The 20,946-nt window shown below is 41.7% G+C and overlaps 1 protein-coding gene across 3 annotated transcripts in view; it reads right to left on the bottom strand.

Moving 5' to 3' along the window:
- CEP70 (centrosomal protein 70) overlaps positions 1-14,920 on the bottom strand; it is an 80,337-nt gene extending 65,417 nt beyond the window's left edge. For all 3 annotated transcript variants that reach the window (XM_029940182.1, XM_029940183.1, XM_029940185.1), the window contains exons 1-2: positions 14,824-14,920; positions 12,858-12,960 (exon numbers count right to left, since the gene is read on the bottom strand). Coding sequence is in view for 1 of the 3 variants with exons in the window: in XM_029940185.1 (XP_029796045.1) it covers positions 12,858-12,866 (9 nt within the window). In the remaining 2 variants the exon portion in view is untranslated. The remainder of the gene's footprint in view (positions 1-12,857; positions 12,961-14,823) is intronic.
- Between the last annotated feature and the right edge of the window lie 6,026 nt (positions 14,921-20,946).

Here is a 20,946-nt window from a genome sequence, read left to right as displayed (position 1 = left end):
GACGGGGGGAGACGGGGGGAGAAGGGGGGAGAAGGGGGGGAGAAGGGGGGGAGAAGGGGGGAGGGAGATTGATTGACTGATTCTCAAGCAGGCTCCATGCTCAGTGCAGAGTCCGACACTGGGCTTGATCTCATGGGCTTGATCTCACTGAGATAATGACCTGAGCCAAAATCAAGAGTCGGACACTTAATCAACTGAGCCACCCAAGCCCCCCCTAATTCATTCTTTTTTGTTTTCATTTATTTAATGGTTAGTTATTTTTGAGAAAGACATAGCATCAGTGGGCAGGGGCAGAGAGAGAAGGAGACAGAATTCAAAAGTAAGCTCCAGGCTCTGGAGCTTGACGTGGGGCTCTGCACAGAGGCTGACGTGAGGATCAAAAGCATGAATCAAAAGATCATGACCTGAGCCAAAGTCAGATGCTCAACACCCAGGCTCCCCAGCCCTCTAATTCATTCTTAAAGGCTAGCATCACTCTGATATGAAGCCAGACAAAAACAATACAAGAAAACTAAAGACCAAGATTCCTTATGAACACTGATGCAATTATCCTCAACAAAATACTAGTAAATCAAATTCAACAGCATATTAAGAGGATTGTACCCCACAACCAAATGGGAGTTATTCCTGGAATATACGAATAGTTCAACACATGAAAAGAAATGAATATAATGGACTACATTAATGGAATGAAGGATAAAAACCACATGATCATCTCAACTGATATAGAAAAAGCATCTGACAAAAGTGAACACCCTTTTATGATAAAAATACTCAATAAAGTAGGAATAGAAAGAATCTACCTCAACATAATAAAAGCCACATGTGAAAACACAGTGAACATCATACTTCTATGAAAGATCAGATCTTTCTTTTCTAAGATCAGAAAATAGAGTCACCACTTCTATTCCATATAGTGCTGGAAGGTCTAGCCAAAGCAAGAAATAAAAGGCATCCACATCAAAGGAAAAGTAAAATTATACCTGCTTGCAGATGATTTAATCTTATATACAGAATATGCTAATGAGTCCACCCAAAAAACCAAAAACCTGTTAGAATAAGTGAGTTCAGCAAAGTACTAAGATGTAAGCCTGTAACACACAAAGATCAGCCACATTTCTATACACTAACAATAAGTAATCTGAAAGGGAAATTAGGAACACAATTCCACTTACAACAGCATCAAAAGGAAAAAATACTTAACCAAAGAGGTCAAAGCCTTGTACAATTAAAACTACAAAATACTGGTCAGAGAAATTAAAAGGCTGGGGTGCCTGGGTGGCTCAGTTGGTTAAGCGTCCAACTTTGGCTCAGGTCATGATCTTACCGTTAGTAGGTACAAGCCCCACTTTGAGTTCTGTGCCTACCGCTAGCTCAGAGCCTGAAGCCTGCTTCAGATTCTGTGTCTCTTCCTCCCTCTGCCCCTCCTGTTCACACGCTCTCAAAAATAAATATAATTAAAAAAAAATTTTTTAAAGAAATTAAAAAGACAAATATATGGAAAAACATCCTATATTCATGGATTGGAAGACTTCATATTAGGATGTCAATACAGCCCAAATCAGCCTAAACAACCAATGCAATCCCTATTGAAATTCCACAAACATTATTTGCAGAAATAAAAAAAAAATCATTCTAATATATTACATAAGGAATCTCAATGGACCATCAACAGCTGAGACAACCTTGAAAAAGCACAAACCTGGAGGACCTATACTTCCTGATTTCAAAACCCACTGCAAAGCTACAGAAATCAACACAGTGTGGTACTGGCATAAAGATATATAAATGAATGAAATAGAATAGAGAGGCCAGAAGTAATTCCTCACATATACCGTCAAAAGATTTTCCACAAGAATGCCAAAATTGTTCAATGGAGAAAGTATAGTGTCTTCAACGAGTGGTTCTGGAAAAGCTGGACATCCACATGGAAAGAATGAAGTTGGACCATTATCTAGCACCATATACAAAAATTAAGTCAAAACAGACCAAAGAATTAAAGAGGCAAAACTGTAAAACTCTTAGAAGAAAACATAAGGTAAAAGCTTCATGACACTGGATTTGGCAATTGTTTCTTAGATCTGAACAGGCAACAAAAGAACAAACAAATTAGACTTCATGAAAATTAAAACTTGAGCACATCAAAAGATACTATCAACAGAGTAAAAAGGTACCCACTGAATGCAAGAAAATATTTGCAAATCATATATGTGACAGTTAACATCCAGAATACACAGAGAACTCCTAAAACATTTTTTTTTAATCTGCTTAAAAAATGGGCAAAGAGAGGCAGCTGCATGGCCCAGCAAGTTGGCTGAGTGTCCAGCTCTTGGTTTCAACTCATCATAATCTCACAGTTTATGAGTTCAAGCCCCATGTAAGGCTCTGTACTGACAATGCAGAGCCTGCTTGGAATTCTTACTCTCTCCCTCTTTCTCTGCTCTTCCCCCCTCCTTTCTCTCTCTCAAAATAAATAAACTTTATTTTAAAAATAAACCAACAGGGGTGCCCGGGTGGCTCTGTCATTTGAGCAAACAATTTCATCTCAGGTCATGATCTTGCATTTGTGAATTCGAGACCCACATCACGCTTCCTGCTGTCAGTACAGAGCCTGCTTTGCATCTTCTGTCTCCCTCTATCTGCCCTCTCCACCCCCCCCACCTTGTGCTAGCTCTCTCACTCTCTCTCTTAATAATAAACATTTTAAAAAACTTTTGAGAAGAAAAACACATTAAAATTTTTAAATGGGCAAAGAACTCAATATACAAATGACCAATAGGCACTTGAAAAGATGTTCAACATCACTATTAGATGAATGCAAATCAAAGAGATACCACCTCATTTCCATTAGGCTACTATCAAAACAAAACAAAGAACCACAAATAAGTACCAAGCACTGGCAAGGGGGTGGTAAAACTGGAATCTGTGCGCTACTGGTGAGAATCAAAGCAGGATCCTGAAAAGATATTTGTACATCGTGTTCATGGCAGCATTACTCACAATAGCAAAACTGTTTCAAGTGTTCATCAATAGATAAATGAATAAGCACAATGTGGTATATCCGTACAGTGGAATATTATCCAGCTTTTTAAAAAGTTTATTTATTTGGGGGGGGTGGTCAGGAGAGGAGCAGAGAATCCCAAACAGGCTCCACACTGTCAGCATGGAGCCCCACATGGGGCGTGCACCTACAAACCATGACACCATGACCTGAGCCAAAATTAACAGACTTAAGGGACTGAGCCACTCAAGTGTCCCAAGGGATATTATTCAGCCTTAAACAGAAAGAAAATTTTGATATATGCTACAACCATGAGGACATTAGTCACAAAAAAATAAATGCTGGAATGACTCCGTTTATACTGCTTGGAATGATCACAACAATAGCCACCAAAAGGAAAATGGTAGCTGCCAGGCAGGGCCTTGGGGGACAGGGGCCCTATGTCTAATATATACAGAGTTTTAGTTGCACAAGATGAAAAGATTTCTAGGGCACCTGGCTGGCTCAGTCGGAAGAGCATGCAGCTCTTGATCTCAGGGTCAGGAGTTTGAGGCCCATGCTAAGTGTAGAAATAAATAAATAATGGAGCACCTGGGTAGCTTAGTTGGTTAAGTGTCGGACTTCTGCCCAGGTCATGATCTCACGGCTTGTAAGTTCAAAGCCCAGAGCCTGGAACCTACTTCAGATTCTGTGTCTCCCTCTCTCTCTGCCCCTCCCCTGCTTGCACTCTGTCTTGTCTCTCAAAAATAGACAAGTATAGAAAAACAATTAAATTTAAACAATTTTTAAAAAGTTCTGTAGGTGGATGGGGGTGATGATGGCACATTAAGAATGTATGTAATATCAATGAACAGTACACTTAAAAAATAACTAAGGTGGTTGTGGTGTAAGTTCTAACAGTTTTTTGTGAGGATTTTTGGTTTTTTGTTTTGTTTTGTTTGTAATGCAAGTACCTGAATTAAGCTTTGATTATGAAGGGATCCATTTCAAAAAGGCATCAGCTTCAAAGATGGCTGTCTCCAATAAACACAGTGCCAGCTGTAAGACTAGATAAAGAGCCAGGCCACCTCCCCCAACTGAGGCTCCTTTGTTTTAGAAATCTTGGTTGATTTTGGTAACTATTTGTTTTTTTGTCCTTCCACACTTTAAACCCCTCTGTTGCATTTTAAACGCACAAATAGTGAGCCTGTGGACCCACGACCCACATCTGAGAATACAAGGGAAAGTGGTAGAATAGGATGATCTGGAATTCAACTTGTCCCCCAGACACACTGAGGCAGCAAAGAGAGCTACCTGACTAACTCTGAAAATGACCAGAAGACTTCCGCAGCTCGTCACAGACAGAACGTCAAATAGAAAGGGGTAGACAGGGAAGAGACACAGTTGGGAACTGACCACTTGGTACAACTAACCACAAACAGAAGAGGCATAGACAAGCAAAAGGAACAGACCCCACACTGGGCAACCCCTTGAACTGGGAACCCACACTGGGAAGACGAACCGAACCATGTGATATCTGGCTTTGAAAACACCGGGGCTAACTCCAGGAACATTGAAAATCAGCTGGCTTAACTCCAAGAGAGCCAGAGTGCTACAGGAAACCGACTTCCAACAATTAAAGAGTCCACAAACTCAGTAACTCAGAGACACAGTGCAGGAGTAACAGCTTGAAAAGCACCCGGGGGTATTTGTGAAGGAGATTTATCAATGAATCTGAGAATATGTGGTGGAGGTTCCTCTGGAAACAAAAGCGATAGCAGGTGCCATTTTTGTCTCCTGTAGCCTAGAGATCAAGATGCCTCCGGGAGCCAGTTCTAACACTCCCCCTCTACCTTGCTATCAGTGAGTGCCATGCCCCCTCACTCTCCTGCAGACCATCCCACCCAACTTGCCCACCTTGGCAGCCATTCCTCCAAAACAGCTCCTGCCCCAACACACCCAGAAGGCAAGTCGCCCGGCATGTGCCACTTCAAAATGACTCCCGCCCTTGGAAGGGGAGGAGATAACCCATACACCAGCGTGTCCACATTCCCGCAGCTGAGCCTCATAGCCGGCTGTGCAGAGAGCAAGTCCTGCCCTTTGCTGCGCCCGCAGGCATGGCAGACAGTAACTGCAGGCCTCTGGCTAGGCTGAATACCAACAACACCTACCCGTGAGCACACAGGCAGGAACCAGGCCTCTCATCATCTCAAGGAGCAAACCATGCCCAGTACCCTCACATCAGGCAAAGCAAGGCATTGCAGCCAGTCAGGCAAGAAGCCGGCCCCCACCCACCAACATGCCCACAAATGCAGCTCAGCCACAACAGAAGGGTCCCACAGCCTATAATGGGGACACATTGGAGTGCCTGGTTCTGACCAGGGGGGACCACACTATACAGCACCACAGGATCTCTGCACAAGGCTGCTACTTTCAAGACCAGGAGATGTAGCTGACCTACCTAATACTTAGGAATAAACAGAGAGACAAAATGAGGAGACAGAGAAATATGTACCAAATGTAAAGAACAAGACAAAAATCACAGTTAAAAAAAAAAACCCACAAATGAGAGAGAGATAAGCTATATGCCTGATAAAGACTTCAAGGTAATAGTCATTTAAGATAATTACTGGATTTGAGAAAGTGAATGAACTCAGGGAGAAAGTCAACAGAGAGAGAGTAAATAAAATACAACAGATGTAACAGCAGATTAAAAAACACAGACGAACAGATCAGCAAGCTGGAAGACAGGAAAACATTAAGGAAGTAAACTGTATAGCAAAAAGAAAAAAAGTTTAATAAAAAATGAGAATAGAGGAAGGGAACTCTGCAATGTAACATAGTAACATTCACATAATAGGGATCTCAGGAGGAGAAGAAAGAGAAGGGAGCAGAAAATTTACTTGAAGAAATGATAGCTGAAAACTTCTCCCATTTGGGGAAGGAAAGAGACACCCAGGTCCAGGAAGCACAGAAAGCCCCTAACAAAGTCATCCCAACGAAGTCCACACCAAACATATAATAGTTCAAATGACAAAAAAGTAATGATAAAGAGAATTTTAAAAGCACCAAAAGGGGACACCAGGTGGCTCAGCTGGTTAAGCCTCTAACTCTTGATTTTGACTAAGGTCAGGTTCTCATGGTTAGTGAGATCAAGCACCACTCTGGGCTCTGCACTGACAACTGGAACCCGCTTGGGATTGTCTCTCTCCTCTCTCTGTCCCTCTCCTGCTTGTGTTTTTTCTCTCTCTCACAAAATAAACAAACTTTAAAAAAACAAATAAAAGCATCAGAAGTTAACAGTTACATACAAGGAAAACCCCAAGGCTATCAGCTGATTTTTCAGCAGAAACAACGCAGGTGCTAACGCTCACTACCTAATTTGCTTACACCAGCCCCACTCCCCCATACCACATTGCCGTGGATCCACTCCTCCCCGTCATGCTTGCCTCATCCCAGCACTGAGGGTCCCCTCCCCGAGAACTCCAATGCAAACCTCACCAGCGCAACATCTCCCAGTCTGTGGGTTTTGTAGGACCTCAACTGCAGCAGCAGCAACAGCGCCAGGACCCACTTCACAAGCAGACCACCACACTTGTTGAAATGTGCCCTACCTGGCTGAGGACCAAACACCATCCACAACAGGCAAAGACAAGACTGAAGGAAAAAGCAATCAGGAGTCACTAGCAGAGCACACACAACACACATAGGAGGCACTCCTAGGGACACACCAGGTCCTAGGGAACAGGCGACACTGTACTACAGGACACTGTACTACAGGACACTGTAAGACCTCTTCAAAAGGCCATTACCATCAAGAGCAAGGGGCATAGCTAACTTTCCAAACACAAAGAAAGACACAGAGTTAAACAAAATGAGACAGAAAAAATATCCCAAATGAAAGAACAGGACCAAACCACAGCAAAAGACCTAAGTGAAACAGATGTAAGAGGCCTGATGGAGAATTTAAAGTAATGAAGATACTCAATGGACTTGAGAGGAGTGAAGGACATCAGTAAGACCCTTAATTAAGAGATAAAACCAACCAAACATCTTCAGAGATGAAGAACTCAATAAATGAAAGTAGAAGTACACTAGGTGGAATAAAAGGCAGACTACAAAAAGCAGAGGAACAAATTAATGACCTGAAAGTAATGGAGTAATGAAAAGTAACCAAGATGAGAGGAAACACAATATGCAAATTGAGAAAACAGTCAGGGAACACACTGACTCCATCAAGCACAATAATATTCACATTATAGGGATCCCAAAAGAAGGAGAGAGAGAAAACGGGGCAGAAAATTTATTAAAAACATAGGGGGTGAAAACTTCACTAATCTGGAGAAGGAAACAGATATACAGATTGAGGAGACAGAGATTTTTCCAAAAGTTCAACCTAAGGAGATCCACATCAAGACATATAATATTAAAGGCAGCAATAAAGAAAAAATTTTAAAAGCAGCAAGAAGAAAGAAGACAGTTACATATAAGAGGAAACTGATTAAGGCTATCAGTAAGTTTTTCAGGAGAAACTATGCAGGTCAGAAGGGAGTGACATGATATACTCAAAGTGCTGGAAGGAAAAAATATGCAGCCAAGAATACTCTATCCAGAAAGGCTATCATTCACAAAAGAAGGAGCATAAAGACTTTCTCAAACAAAAACTAAAGAAGTTCATGACCACTAAACCAGCCCTACACCAAATAAATGTAACTCTCTAAGTGGAAAGGAAAGACCATAGTTAGTTACATGAAAAATTAAAAAACTACAAAAGGAGTAAAAATAAGTATTTCTGTAAAAATCATTCAAGAGATTAATAAAATGATGTAAAATATAACACTATATACCTAAAACATGGGTAGAAGTAAAGAATGGGTTCAACCTTAAGCAAACATCAACCTAATATACACTGCTAAATGCAGAAGGCATTATATACAAACCTAATGGTTAATACAAATCAGAATCCAGTAATAAATATGCAAAGAATAAAGAGAAAGGAAGCTAAGCATATCACTAAAGAAAGTCAACAAACCATGAAAGAGAACAAGATCAGAGAAAAACTACAAAAACAACCATAAAACAAGTAACTGGCAATAAAGACCTATCAACAAATATTTTGAATATAAATGAACTAAAATCAAAACACATTAGGGTGACAGAGTGGATAAAAAAAGCAAAACAAAACATCTTGGTACCTCAGTCGGTTAAGTGTCTGACCCTTGATTTTGGCTCAGCTCATGATTTCACAGTTTATAAATTCAAGCTCCGCATCAGGCTCTGCACGGACACCAGGAAACCTACTTGGGATTCTCTATTCACTCTCTCTCTCTATCCCTTGTCTTCCCCTGCTCTCTCTTCTCTCAAAAATAAAATAAACTTTTTTAAAAAATCATTCACCAAAATCAAGTGGGAATTATTCCTGGGATGTAAGGGTAGTTCAATATTCACAAAATCAATGCAATATATCACATCAACAAGAGAAAGGATAAATACCATATGATCATTTCAATAGATGCAGAAAAAGCATCTGACAAAGTACAACATCCATTCATGATAACAACTCTCAACAAAACAGGTTTAGAAGGAACATATACCTCAACATAATAAAGGCCGTCTATGAAAAACCCATAGCTAGTATTATACTCAAGGGGGGAAAATGGAGAGCTTCTCCTCTAAAGTCAGGATGAAGATAAAGGTAAGGATGTCCACTCTCACCACTTTTATTCAACACAATACTAGAAGTCCTACCCACAGCAATCAGACAACAGAAAGACATAAAAAGCATCCAAATTGGTAAAGGAGAAGTAAAACTTTCACTGTTTGCAGCTGACATTATACTATTTATAGAAAACCCTAACAATTTCACCAAAAAACTACTAGAACCGATAGATGAATTCCATGGTTGCAGCATACAAAATCAGTATACAAAAATCTGTTGCATTTCTATATGCTAATAATGAAGCAGAAGAGAAATTAAGAAAACAACCCCATTTACAATTGTACCAAAAATAAAATACCTAGAAATAAACTTAACTAAGGAGCTAAAAGACCTTACCCTGAAAACTATAAAGTATGATGACAGAAACTGAAGACAACACAAAGAGCCAACACAAAGAAATGGAAAGATATTCCAAAATCATGGATTGGGAGAGCAAATACTGTTAAAATGTCTATACTACCCAAGGCAATCTACAGGTTTAATGCAATCCCCATCAAAATGCTTAGAGCATTTTTCACAGAACTAGAGCAATCTTAAAATTTGTATAGAACTGCAAAAGATCTGAAATAGGCAAAGCAATCTTGAAAAAGAAAAACAAAACTGAAGGTATCACAATTCCAGTCTTCAAGTTATATTACAAAGCTGTAGTAAATAAAACAGTGTAGTACTGGCACAGACACATAGATCAATGGAACAGAGTAGAAAATCCAGCGAAGAAACCTGCAGTTATATAGTCAATTTAATCTTTGACAAAGGAGGCAAGACTATGCAATGGGAAAGAGAGAGTCTCTTCAATAAATGGTGTTGGGAAAACCAGACAGCTACATGCAAAAGAGTGAAACCTGGACCACTTTTTCACCTCATCCACAAAAATACACTCAGAATGGATTAAGGACCTAAATGTGAGACCTGAAACCGTAAAAATCCTACAAGAGCACAGGCATTATATTTCTCTGACACTGGCTGTACTAATACCTTTCCAGGTATGTTTGAGGCAAGGGACACAAAAGGAAAAATAAACTATCTATACTACATCAAAATAAAAAGCTTCTGTAGAGCAAAGGAAACCACCAACCAAACTAAAAGGCAACCTACTGAATAGGAGAAGATAACTTGCAAATGATAGATCTGGTAAAGGGTTAGTATCCAAAATATATAAAGCATTTCTAAAACACCCAGTCAACAAATAATCCACGTGAAACATGGGCAGAAGACATGAACAGACATTTCTCCAAAGACAACATACAGACAGCCAACAGACACACCAAAACATGCTCGGTTTCACTCATCATCAGGGAAATCAAATCAAAACTACAATGAGATGTCACTTCACACCTCAGAATAGCTAAAATTAAAAAACTCAAACAAGTGTTGGTGAGGATATGGAGAAAATGGAACCCTAGTGCACTGCTGGTGGGACTCCAAACTAGTGCAGCCACTATGAAAGATAGTATGGCGATTCTCCAAAAAATTAAAAATAGCATTACCCCCTGACTCAGTAATCACACTACTGAGTTTCCAAAGAATATGAAAACACTAATTTTAAGAAATATATGCACCCATATGTCTATAGCAGCATGATTTACAACAGCCAAACTATGGAAGCTGCCCAAGTGAGATGAATGGATAAAGAAGAGGTGGTATATATTTCTAATGGAATATTGTTTGGTCATAAAAAGAATAAAATCTAGCCATTTGCAACAACATGGATGAACCTAGTAGGTATAATGCTAAGCGAAATAAGTCAGAGAAATACAAATACCATGATTTCACTCGTATATAGAATTTAAGAAACAGGGGCTCCTGGGTGGCTGTAGGTTGAGCATCCGACTTTCAGCTCAGGTCATGATCTCATAGTTGGTGGGTTCAAGCCCCACGTTGGGCTCTGTGCTGACAGCTCAGAGCCTGGAGCCTGCTTCAGATTCGGCGCCTCTCTTTCTCTGCCCCTCCCCTGCTCATGCTCTGTCTCTCAAAAATAAACATTAAAAAAAATTTTTTTTAGAATTTAAGAAACAAAATAAACAAGCAAAGAAAAAAAAAAAAAAGACAAACCAAAACACAGACTCTTCTCTATAGAGAACAAACAGATGGTTCCCAGAGGGGAGGTTGAAATAGGTGAAGGAGATTAGAAGTACACTTAACTAGATGAGCGCTGAGTCTTATGTGGAACTGCTGAATCACTATATTGTAAACCTGGAACTAATATAACACTATATGTTAACTACACTGGAAATACAAGTTTTAAAAGCCACAAGATGAAACCACAATACATTTATTTAAGTGGCTAAGACTATACTAAGTGTTTATGAGAATATGAAGGAACTGGCACTCTGATACACTGCTGATGGGCATGTAACATAAGACAATAACTTTGGATTATACTTTGGCAGTTTCTTAAAAGGTTAAATATACACCTAAGACCCAGCCATTCCACTTCTAGGTATTTACCCACGAGAAATAAGAGCATATGACCACACAAAGACTCATACATAAAAGTCCTTAACAGATTTATTTGTAATATCCAGGAACTGGAAACAACTCAAATATCCATCAACAGCTGAGTGGATACATAAAGTGGTATATGCCTACAATGGAATACCTTTCAATAATAAAAATGAATAAACTACTGATACATGCAACACAGATGAGCCTGAAAATACTTATGCTGAGGGAAAGAAGCCAGACAAACAAGGACTATATACTGTTTGAATCCATTTATAAAAAAATTCTAGAAAATAAAAACTAATCTACACTGACAGAATGTAGATCAATGGTGGCTAGGGGAAGGAGAGGCTAGAAAGATGGACCACAAATGGGAACAAGAGAATTTAGGGGTGATAGATTCACAATCTTAATTGTGTGATGGTTTCACAGGTGTATATCAAAACTTATCAAATACTACACTTTATTTTGTTTTTATAAAGGGAGATGAAGAAAGGGAGACTGCGGTTTTGTTTTTGAAGTTTTATCTATTTATTTTGAGAGAGAGGGAGAGTGTGCACATGCGTGTGCCAGTGGCGAGGGACAGAGAAAGGGAGAGAGAGAGAATCTCAAGCAGGTTCTGCACTGTCAGTGTGAAACGGGGCACACAGCTTGATCTCACACAACTGTTAGATCATGACCTGAGCTGAAATCAAGAGTCAGATGGCCAAATGACTGAGCCACCCAGGCACCTCTCAAATAGTACACTTTAAATATGTGCAGCTTATTACCTCAACAAAGCTGTTTCAAAAACAACTTTCCTGAAATGAAAAAATATATACATATGAAATTACACATACAAAAAGTAAATCACCTACTTGAGAATACTGACCCAGAAGACACATCCTTATAAAATTACTGGATTTTAGGGGTGCCTGGGTGACTCACTTGGTTAATGATTTTGGCTCAGGTCATGATCTCAAGGTTCTTGAGACTGACCCCCGTGCTGAGATTGAGCTCTGTCAGCAAAGAGCCAACTTGGGATTCTTTCTCTCTCTTTCTCTCTCTCTCTCTCTCTCTCTCTCTCTCTCTCGCTCGCTCCTTTTCCCCCTCCCCCTCTCTCTGCCCTGCCTATGCATGCACATGCTCTCTCTCTCCCTCAAAATAAATAGCTTAAAAAATAATTCATTAAGCTACACATTTGGCATGTGTTTTCTGTTTGACCTCATGATAAAAATTCATTTTATAATAAAAGAATTTTCCTAAGTAACAATAAAAACAAAAGCAACAAACCATTAACCAAAAGAAAGCGGGTATCACTCTGGAGCCAGGCTACCTGGGTTCAAATGTGGATTCTGCCACCCAGCCAGGGAAGCACTTATACCTCTGGGCCTTTTCATACAACTCCTTTTCATACAATGAGGATAATGAAAGTCCTTAGCTCATAGAGTTGTTATGGAGATTAGGAGAGTTAATGTAGAAAGAAAAGAGAACAGTGCCCAGCTCATAGCAAATCAGAGGTGGTGATTAGAGTTGGTACCCAACTAGGTAAGTGTAGTTACTTAACCTCCCTGGGCTTCAGTTTCCATGCCGAAGTTCCAAATATCTACCTGACCAGATTATCAGGAGACCAAAAGGAAATATATGCAATGTATCTATTACAGTATTCAATAAATAACAGGTCTTCTCCATGGCCTCCCAACATCCAGAGAGCATTATCTGTCACAGCAGACATACCTCAGTCATAGCACGACCCTCTTGCACTTTTCACCTGGTCATTCAAGTTGATCTCAATGAAATGATCACCCAGTGAGTCTCACGTCCGAAATTGGATCTTCATCTAGATTTCAAAAAGACAGACCCAAATCTTAAAATGTTTGACCTCCTAATAAGAATGGCCCTGTGTTATTCCCAAAGTATCAATGGTACCAGTAACTACTGATGTGGGAACGAATGAATAACAGCTGATGGACTTCAACGCTGCCACCTCAGCAGGGAGTCCAAACCTATCACCACCCATCATTAAATTGGACTTGTGGCCCCAAGGGTAGAACATTCTCATTTCCAAGGGCACGAAAACGAAGCACTTTCTGATGAACAAACCACCACCAATCACAAAAGGCAAAGGCAAGAAGAAAAACCAGCCCCTTAGTTCCACCTGTGCCCAAGCCCTCCTTTCACAGGTCCCCGTTATGTGATGATAGTTTTCACCAGCCTTTTCCCCACTAGAAACTGTGACAGGACACAGATCTGGAACTCTGAGTTACAGGCAGAGACTAAATGCTTCCCAAGGCCAAAGCAGAAGCTATAGCTTTATTCAGTGTCGTAACACACCTAAAGTAAGACATGGGATTAGGAAAGGCAGGATAGGAGTTGGTTTGTCCACGGCATAAAAATCCAAATGCAGAGAAGCAAAGCATGGCTGTGCCTTCTAGCACTGCCCAGGTTTCCAAGCGCCCTTTGGTAACTTACCCTTCCTAGGTCTCAAGCCCCAGTAATAAGCACTGTCCATTAAAATGTAATTGTTTTTCACCACTTTTGGGGGGAAAGGCTGGAAATAACAAACCCTGGCCTATAACGATTCTTTCTCAATTAAGTCACATCACAATCTGTAATTAGCTTTCTCAAAAGCAAAGATCTCACATTACTGCAATCAATGGAACATGCAATACTTTCAAAGTCTCTGGTCTCCATTAAATACAAAAATTCTACTCCAAAAACATGCCAACGTGCTGCTTAATACTCTTAAGAAGGAATGAATCTACCACAAATAAGGAAATAGGAGTCGGGATCGATGTCATCTCCACCAAGTCATTCTGCCCCAGAAGAGAGTATACACAAAGGGCCAGAACACACCTCTCCCGCCTTTGAAGCAGAAGCTGCGGACAAAACCCCAGTCAGCCTCCTCTTCCTCAAGGTGTGGCAGGGGACGCCGGGGTCCACTCGGCAACACACAAAGTAAAAACAAGCAAACTCATGCAGAAGACTGGAACCGATATGGGTAATGCCGGCACAATCCTTGATATTACTATGGTCAGAAAATAAGTGGTAGTAGAAACCCTTGCTGTGTGGTCCCTAGGTGAAGGATCTCAGCCTCCTGACATCACCTAATTTTCTTAACAGAATGAAATGAGACTCCGCAGGAAGGCAGCGGACCTCCCAATCTGGAATGAGCCTAATGAACCGTTGGAAGGGCTACTCACCTCTCCTTCGTGTATCCCCCTTTTGCTCCGAGTCTTCTCTAGCCAAGCAACCTTCTCAGACACCTGACACTGAAAAGTAAAGCGGGTCAACCCCGGCCCACTCGCGTAGATATGGAGGAACTACCTCCGACTTATCCGCAACCCGGTCTGCACCAGGCAACGTCCTAAGCCTTACACTTACTGCCTCATTTAACCTTCTCAACCAGCACGTAAGGCAAGAATTACCAGCCGTAGGTTACGAAGACACTGAAGCGCAGGGCCGTTACATGAGCAGCCAAAGGCGGCAAGGGCCGGGGAGCCAGGACTCGAACCAGGTTTGGCAGGCACCCCAATCCTTACATACGTGTACTCCAATCCTTATACCCCCAATCCTGGTGTGCTTTCTGAGGGACCGGACAAGGGTCGGTCTGACCATTCGCCGGCACCAGCAGACGCTGACCTGGGGGGGGCTTCCGGGAGGTGCTCCGGTCGACGCGTCGGCGAACCCCTGCGCCACTCACCTTTCTCAGCCGCAGCCCCCCAGCAGCAGCGCGCCCGGCCCGGCTCTGCCCTCTCCGGCCCCGCCTCCGCGACCGTTACCGCGCCTTGGGAGGCCGGCCAATCGAACCTCGGCTCCGCCTCGAACGCCGCTAGCTCTTTTCTCCGGCCCCCCCGAAGAGGCTGGGCGGGCCCAGCGCCGGTTGGCTTCGCTGCTGGAGGCGGGGCTTATATTCGCGTAGACCGCAATGCGCCGCGCTTCAATCTGCGCCTGCGCACGTTCGTTCCTCTTTCAGAAGTCTCTGGCCTCGCAGGTACTGTTCGCAGCCACCTGGAATTCATTTGTCCGGAAGACCGCAGATATACATACTTTGGCGGTTGGTGGAAGTGAGGCCGGGGCTACGTGGCCACCGCACGCTGCTCTCTACAGAGCAGCCGTGACTTCGAGCTCTTGCTGCAGGACTAGTCAGCCTGTTCTCCAGGTTCCAGAGCTGGCTGAGCACAGCAGCACCTGGCATTTGGAGGACCCCAGTACGTGTTTGTTGACATTTTACCTTCTATTCAGCATTTTCAAATCCCCACAAACTGGCAGGCCCTACATCAGACTCCAGAAATGCAGAGGTGGGTGAATGAATGGAGATGCTCAAAGTTTAGTTAGGGAGATGGATGGATATACGCCCTGAAATTCAGATACAATGTGGTAGGCATAATCAGAGAAGTTTGTTAAGGACGCAGAAGGGAAAGAGAAGGATTACCTAAATAGGCTACTTCAGTGATTTTAGAATCATCTGGTGGCTTTGAAAACTTGGTGGTCAAGCCCCAGACCACTTAAATCAGAATCTCCAGGGTAGGATTCAGGTGTCAGAGTTTGTAAATAGTCTTTCCCAGGTGATTCCAATGTGCAGCCCATCCCAAGAATTGCAAACCCAGAGGAATGGTTCTGAATGGTAGGAGTTCCCCAGCAATAGAGAGGAAAGATAGAGAAAACTTCCTGTGAAAATTAAATAATTCCAAAGCACATTATTATAATGCCCAGGTTACAAATGCAAAGTAAACCTTATTATTTTTTGTCGTTAAACCTGGGCCCCTTTGGGACAGCTCATATCTGGCCTCACTTAAAACCTAACTCCCAAAGCTTTTACAAATATAAAGGTACTTACTCAGGGTTTCCTGACAAAACTGAGTAGTATGTTGCATTACTGGAGAGGGGGAGGAGGAATGCCTTGGGAGGTGTGCTAAAGAGCTGGGACTTCATTCAAACCGTGATGGGAAACCACAGACAAGTTTTCAAAGAGGTAATACATGGAAATGTTTTTGTTTGGGTATCTTTAGGCCTAATTTTTATGCATCCTGATAATATAGATAAAAACCAGAGGGGAACGTGGGTGGCTCAGTCAGTTGAGTGTCAGACTCTTAGTTTTGGCTCAGGTCATGATTGCATGGTCATAGGATCTAGGCCTGTGTTAGGCTCCATGCAGAGCCTGCTTAAGATTCTCTCCCCCTCTGCCCCTTTCCTCCACCTATATGAATTCTCTCTCAAATTAAAAAAAAAAACAAAAACTTAAACCTGTAGAAACAGCTCCACCATGATCAAATGTGCTTTTTCCCCCCACAAAATAAAATCACCTCAATATTCTATTCTCAGAGTAATAAATTCAGAATCTACAAATAGGGTCCCTGCCTGCCATTTTCAAAAACTCATAGTGGGTTAAGTGATCCAAAATTCCTAGCAGAAAATACAACTTCCATACACCTGAAGGAAGAAAAGGCCTGGAGTCTCATCTGCCCACTATAGTCGTTGCACCTTAAAGCCACATGGTGTCGCTGTTTGACGACCTGTAGTTTCCAGATCTGTGGTGGTGCAGGTTCCACATGGGCCTACCAACAGAAGGCATTATCATGATGTGCCTCACAAGGAGGTCTCAGGGCTTCAGCTTTTAGGGTACAATACTACTTTCAAGCCCATATTCAACCTTCTTCTAGGCAGCTGGGGCCACTGCGAGTTTGAGATCTGTGACTGCCGCGTGCAAACTTGTTCTGTTTTTTTTTCTTAATGTTTTTAATTTTTGAGAGACAGAGAGAGAGAGCAGGAGGAGGGGAGGATCAGAGAGAGAGGGAGACACAGAATGTGAAACAGGCTCCAGGCTCTGAGCTAACTGTCAGCACAGAGCCTGACGCGGGGCTCGAACCCAGGAACCGTGAGATCATGACCAGAGCCGAAGCCGGACGCTTAACCGACTGAGCCACCCAGGCGCCCCAATAAACTTGTTCTCATCCCTGCCCCCAACCCCTTTCCTTACCAGCCTATTCACACTAGCACGAGTTAATAGTTAAATAGATTTTCATCTTCAACCCTCGAAACACAGAGTCCCACTGCTTACCTTTTCCAGGACAGAGGGTGATTTTCTCACTCTTCTGCCTGTAGCTGCTCTAATTGTAGCCAGAAACAAAATATCACGGGTCAGTTGGGGTCATTTTGGCCCCAGATAATAGAAAACCCAATTCAAACTGTTTTCTTAAACAATAAGGAAATTTATTATCTCACATAACAGAAGGTCCCCAGGCAAAACAGACTCTAAGGCTGGTGAACTCAATGGTTCAACAAGTTATCAAGGACCCAGTTGCTATTAGTCTCTCTGCCCTGCTGTAAACATGGTAGGTTTCAAATTCATACTAAAGTGATTTTCCAAATGTCTACCAGGAGCAATCAGGACCACATACTTTGTTTTCCATGATCTTTCCTTCCAGTTTTTTGAGCCAGTTAGGTCTCACAGGCACATACTCTACTTCCCAATCAGTAACTATCTTGCAAATGTGAAGATGGCTTTAGCCTGCTTTCTGGAAGGGGAAGGGGATTACCATAACTGGAATTGACATGGGTGGGTGGTTCTTGAGTCACATAAATTGCAAGGTGGAGGTATGCCTACTTGAGTAAAACTGGAGTCCTGTAAGGGGCGGGAAGACAATGGATGCTAGATGTACGATCACCAGTGTCCTTTATAACCTTCAAAGCACAAGAAGGCTGACTACTCTCTATTTCCTAACAAGAGAGCCTCCTCCTCATTACTCCTGGATTTTGTGAGTACCAGGTGAAAGGCAGGAAGTTCTACAGCACTGTCCTCCAAAGGAATTCCTTTCTTATCGACCATCAAGGCCTTTTTAGCACCTCTCTTTGCTAGAGAAGTAAAAGGTTCTCCACACAAGTTGTCTTTGGCGTAGCATTCTGCTGCATTGGTCTCAAGTTTCCTAGGAGTCTTCATGGACCCACCAGAATGTTAATGGTTCTAAACACTCATTTAATATTTACTGACAAAAATGTATTAAGCATGTGTTATGTATCAGGGACTAAACTAGATGCTGGGTTTACAGTGGTGAGTGAACCAGATGGGATTCCTGCCCTCATGGTGCTTATCATCTAGTTGGGAAGAGAAACATGAAAAAAAAACACAAATAAGCATTAATTATGATAAGTGCTGTGAAGGAAGAGAACAGAGGTGTGTGGAGGAACCTCTCTCAGGAAGTGATGTTTAAGCTGAGATCCAAAGGCTGTCTTCATTTCAGCTTACAGCTTTCCTCTGTTCTTTGTCTTCTCAGTATGAATTTCAGCCTTCATTAGCAATTGAAGCACATCTTTCCATTTCAAAACTTCTATTCTCAAATTTTCTCCAAGGCATAAAACTATCAAAGTTATTCCCATAACAAAGAGTATACCAAATATGAATGGTATTTGGTGATGAATTCTTAAAGATTCTTCAACTTACAAGTCTTTTAAATTTAGAATCCTTAATTACACTAACACATTTGTTTCTGCTTCAACTATGAGAATCTGAAGTCTGGGGACACTGGTCATATCTTACCTTTTCCAGCACATAGCACATAGTAGGTGCTGGCACATAGTAGGTGCTTAGTACAGTGTTGAGTGGTATTGTTAAATTTGAGTCAAACAGGAGTATTCACCTTCAGGAGCCATTTTCCAATATGAAAGACCATAAGCAAACAGCTCATACATTAATAACAAATGCTCAAAAATCTATACAGATTAACAGTAGTTATATTAATTGAATCTTTAAAATGTATCAAGCTCTGGACTTAACCACTTTTATTTTCCTGACTTCTTGACTCTTCACAACAACCTTAACATAAGTAGTATTATCTTCATTTTACAAATGACCAAATTGGAATATAGAAGTTAAAAAAACAAAAAAAAGACTTGCTAAGATCACACAGCTAGTATGTGGCAAAGCCAGGATCTGAAACCCAGCACTCAGGCTCCAAGGCCTGTTTTACTAACCACTTGACCAAACCACTTCTCTTGATAGGCATTTGAAGTTATTTCATCTGTGTTTTAGTTATCTATTGGTACAAAACAAATTATCCCTAAACACAGCCCCTTAAAATGTAGTATCTTGTAGTATCTTGACATGTCTGTGGACCAGGAATACAGGAGTGGCCTAGCTAGATGGTCTGGACACAGACCATCTTTCATGAGGTTGCAGTCAACCTGTTAGCCAGGGTTGGTCCCCTCAAGGTTCAACTGAGGCTGAAGGATTCACTTCCAAACTGCCTCATGTGGTTCCTGGCAGGGCTCCATGTGTTCCTTATCAAGCGAGCCTCTCCACAGATGCCGGGATATCCCTACAACAGGGCAGCTTCCCACAGAGGGAGCGACCCAAGAGAATGTGTGCGCACCTAAGACAGAAGCCGGAGTCTTTGTTATAACCTAATCCAGGAAGTCATATATCATCACTTCTGCTGTATGCTATTAACCACACAGACCAACGACAGTAAAACACAGTAGAGGACTGTACAAGGATGTGAATACCAGGAAGTGGGCATCCTTGGGAGCCATCTTGGAAGCAACTTACCACAATCTGTTTACTCATTTTTTGTGAGTGCCTCCTCCACCAGAATGTGTGTTATTTTCTTATTTCTTTTTAAAGGTTTTATATTTAAGTAATCTCCACACTTAACAAGGGGCTCGAACTCACAACCCCGAGATCAAGAGTTGCATGCTCCACTGACTAAGCCAGCCAGGCACCCCTCATATAATTTTTCAAAAACAGGTCTCTATGATACCTAAGACATTATTTATATATGTAATTTCTTTTTTCTTTTTATATTAAAAAACATAATAATAGGGGCACCTGGATGGCTCATTTGGTTAAACATCCAACTCTTGATTTCAGCAGAGGTAATAATTTCACAGTTTGTGAGATTGAACCCCATGTAGGGCTCTCCACTAACTGTGTGGAGCCTGCTTGGGATTCTCTATCTCCCTCTCTGTCCCTCCCCATGTCTTCTCTCTCTCTCTCTCTCAAAATAAATAAACATTTAAAAAGTAATAATTTTGGGGCACCTGGCTGGCTAAGTCGGTTAAGCGCCCGGCTTCGGATCAGGTCATGATCTCATGGTCTGTGGGCTCGAACCCCACATCGGGCTCTGTGCTGACAGCTCACTCAGAGCCTGGAGCCTGCTTCGGATTCTGTATCTCCCTCTCTCTCTGACCCTCCCCTGCTGGCGCTGTCTCTCGAAAATAAATTTTAAAAAACATTAAAAAAAAAAAAAGAATGCAAAAAAAGGAGGGGAGCCTGGGTGGCTTAGTGGGTTAAGTGTCTGATTTAGCTCAGGTCATAATCTCGCGGTTCATGAGTTTGAGCCCACGTCAGGCTCTGTGCTGACAGCTCAGAACCTGGAGCCTGCTTCAAATTGTGTCTGCCTTTCTCTCTGCCCCTCTTTCTCTGTCTCTCAAAATTAAATAAACATTTAAAATTTTTGAAAGAATGCAAGAAAGGAGCACAAAAAGAACAAAGGTGGGACAAATAGAAAGCTAAAGGTAAAATAGTAGAGACAAGTCAAATGCACTAATATTAATAAACTGACAATATATAATTCAAAGTGGAATAGTTCAAAACACCTCTGTTCAATATTTTTGTAATAAATGTACATACCCTCCACCTATTTCTCCCCCATCAACCTCTTATGACCACCAATCTATTCTCTATATCTAAGCTTATTTCTGCTTTTGTTTTTAGATTCCACCTGTAAGAGACATATAAATTGTCATTCTATGTCTGACTTATTTCACTTAGCATAGTCTGCTTGAGGTCCATCCATGTTGTCACAAATGGCAGAATTTCCTTCTCTTT

The sequence above is a fragment of the Suricata suricatta genome, chromosome 5, assembly GCF_006229205.1.
Source record: "Suricata suricatta isolate VVHF042 chromosome 5, meerkat_22Aug2017_6uvM2_HiC, whole genome shotgun sequence".
Lineage (NCBI taxonomy): Eukaryota > Metazoa > Chordata > Mammalia > Carnivora > Herpestidae > Suricata > Suricata suricatta.
The sequence above is the reverse complement of the archived record's forward strand: the minus strand, read 5'-3'. Positions and strand labels throughout refer to the sequence as shown.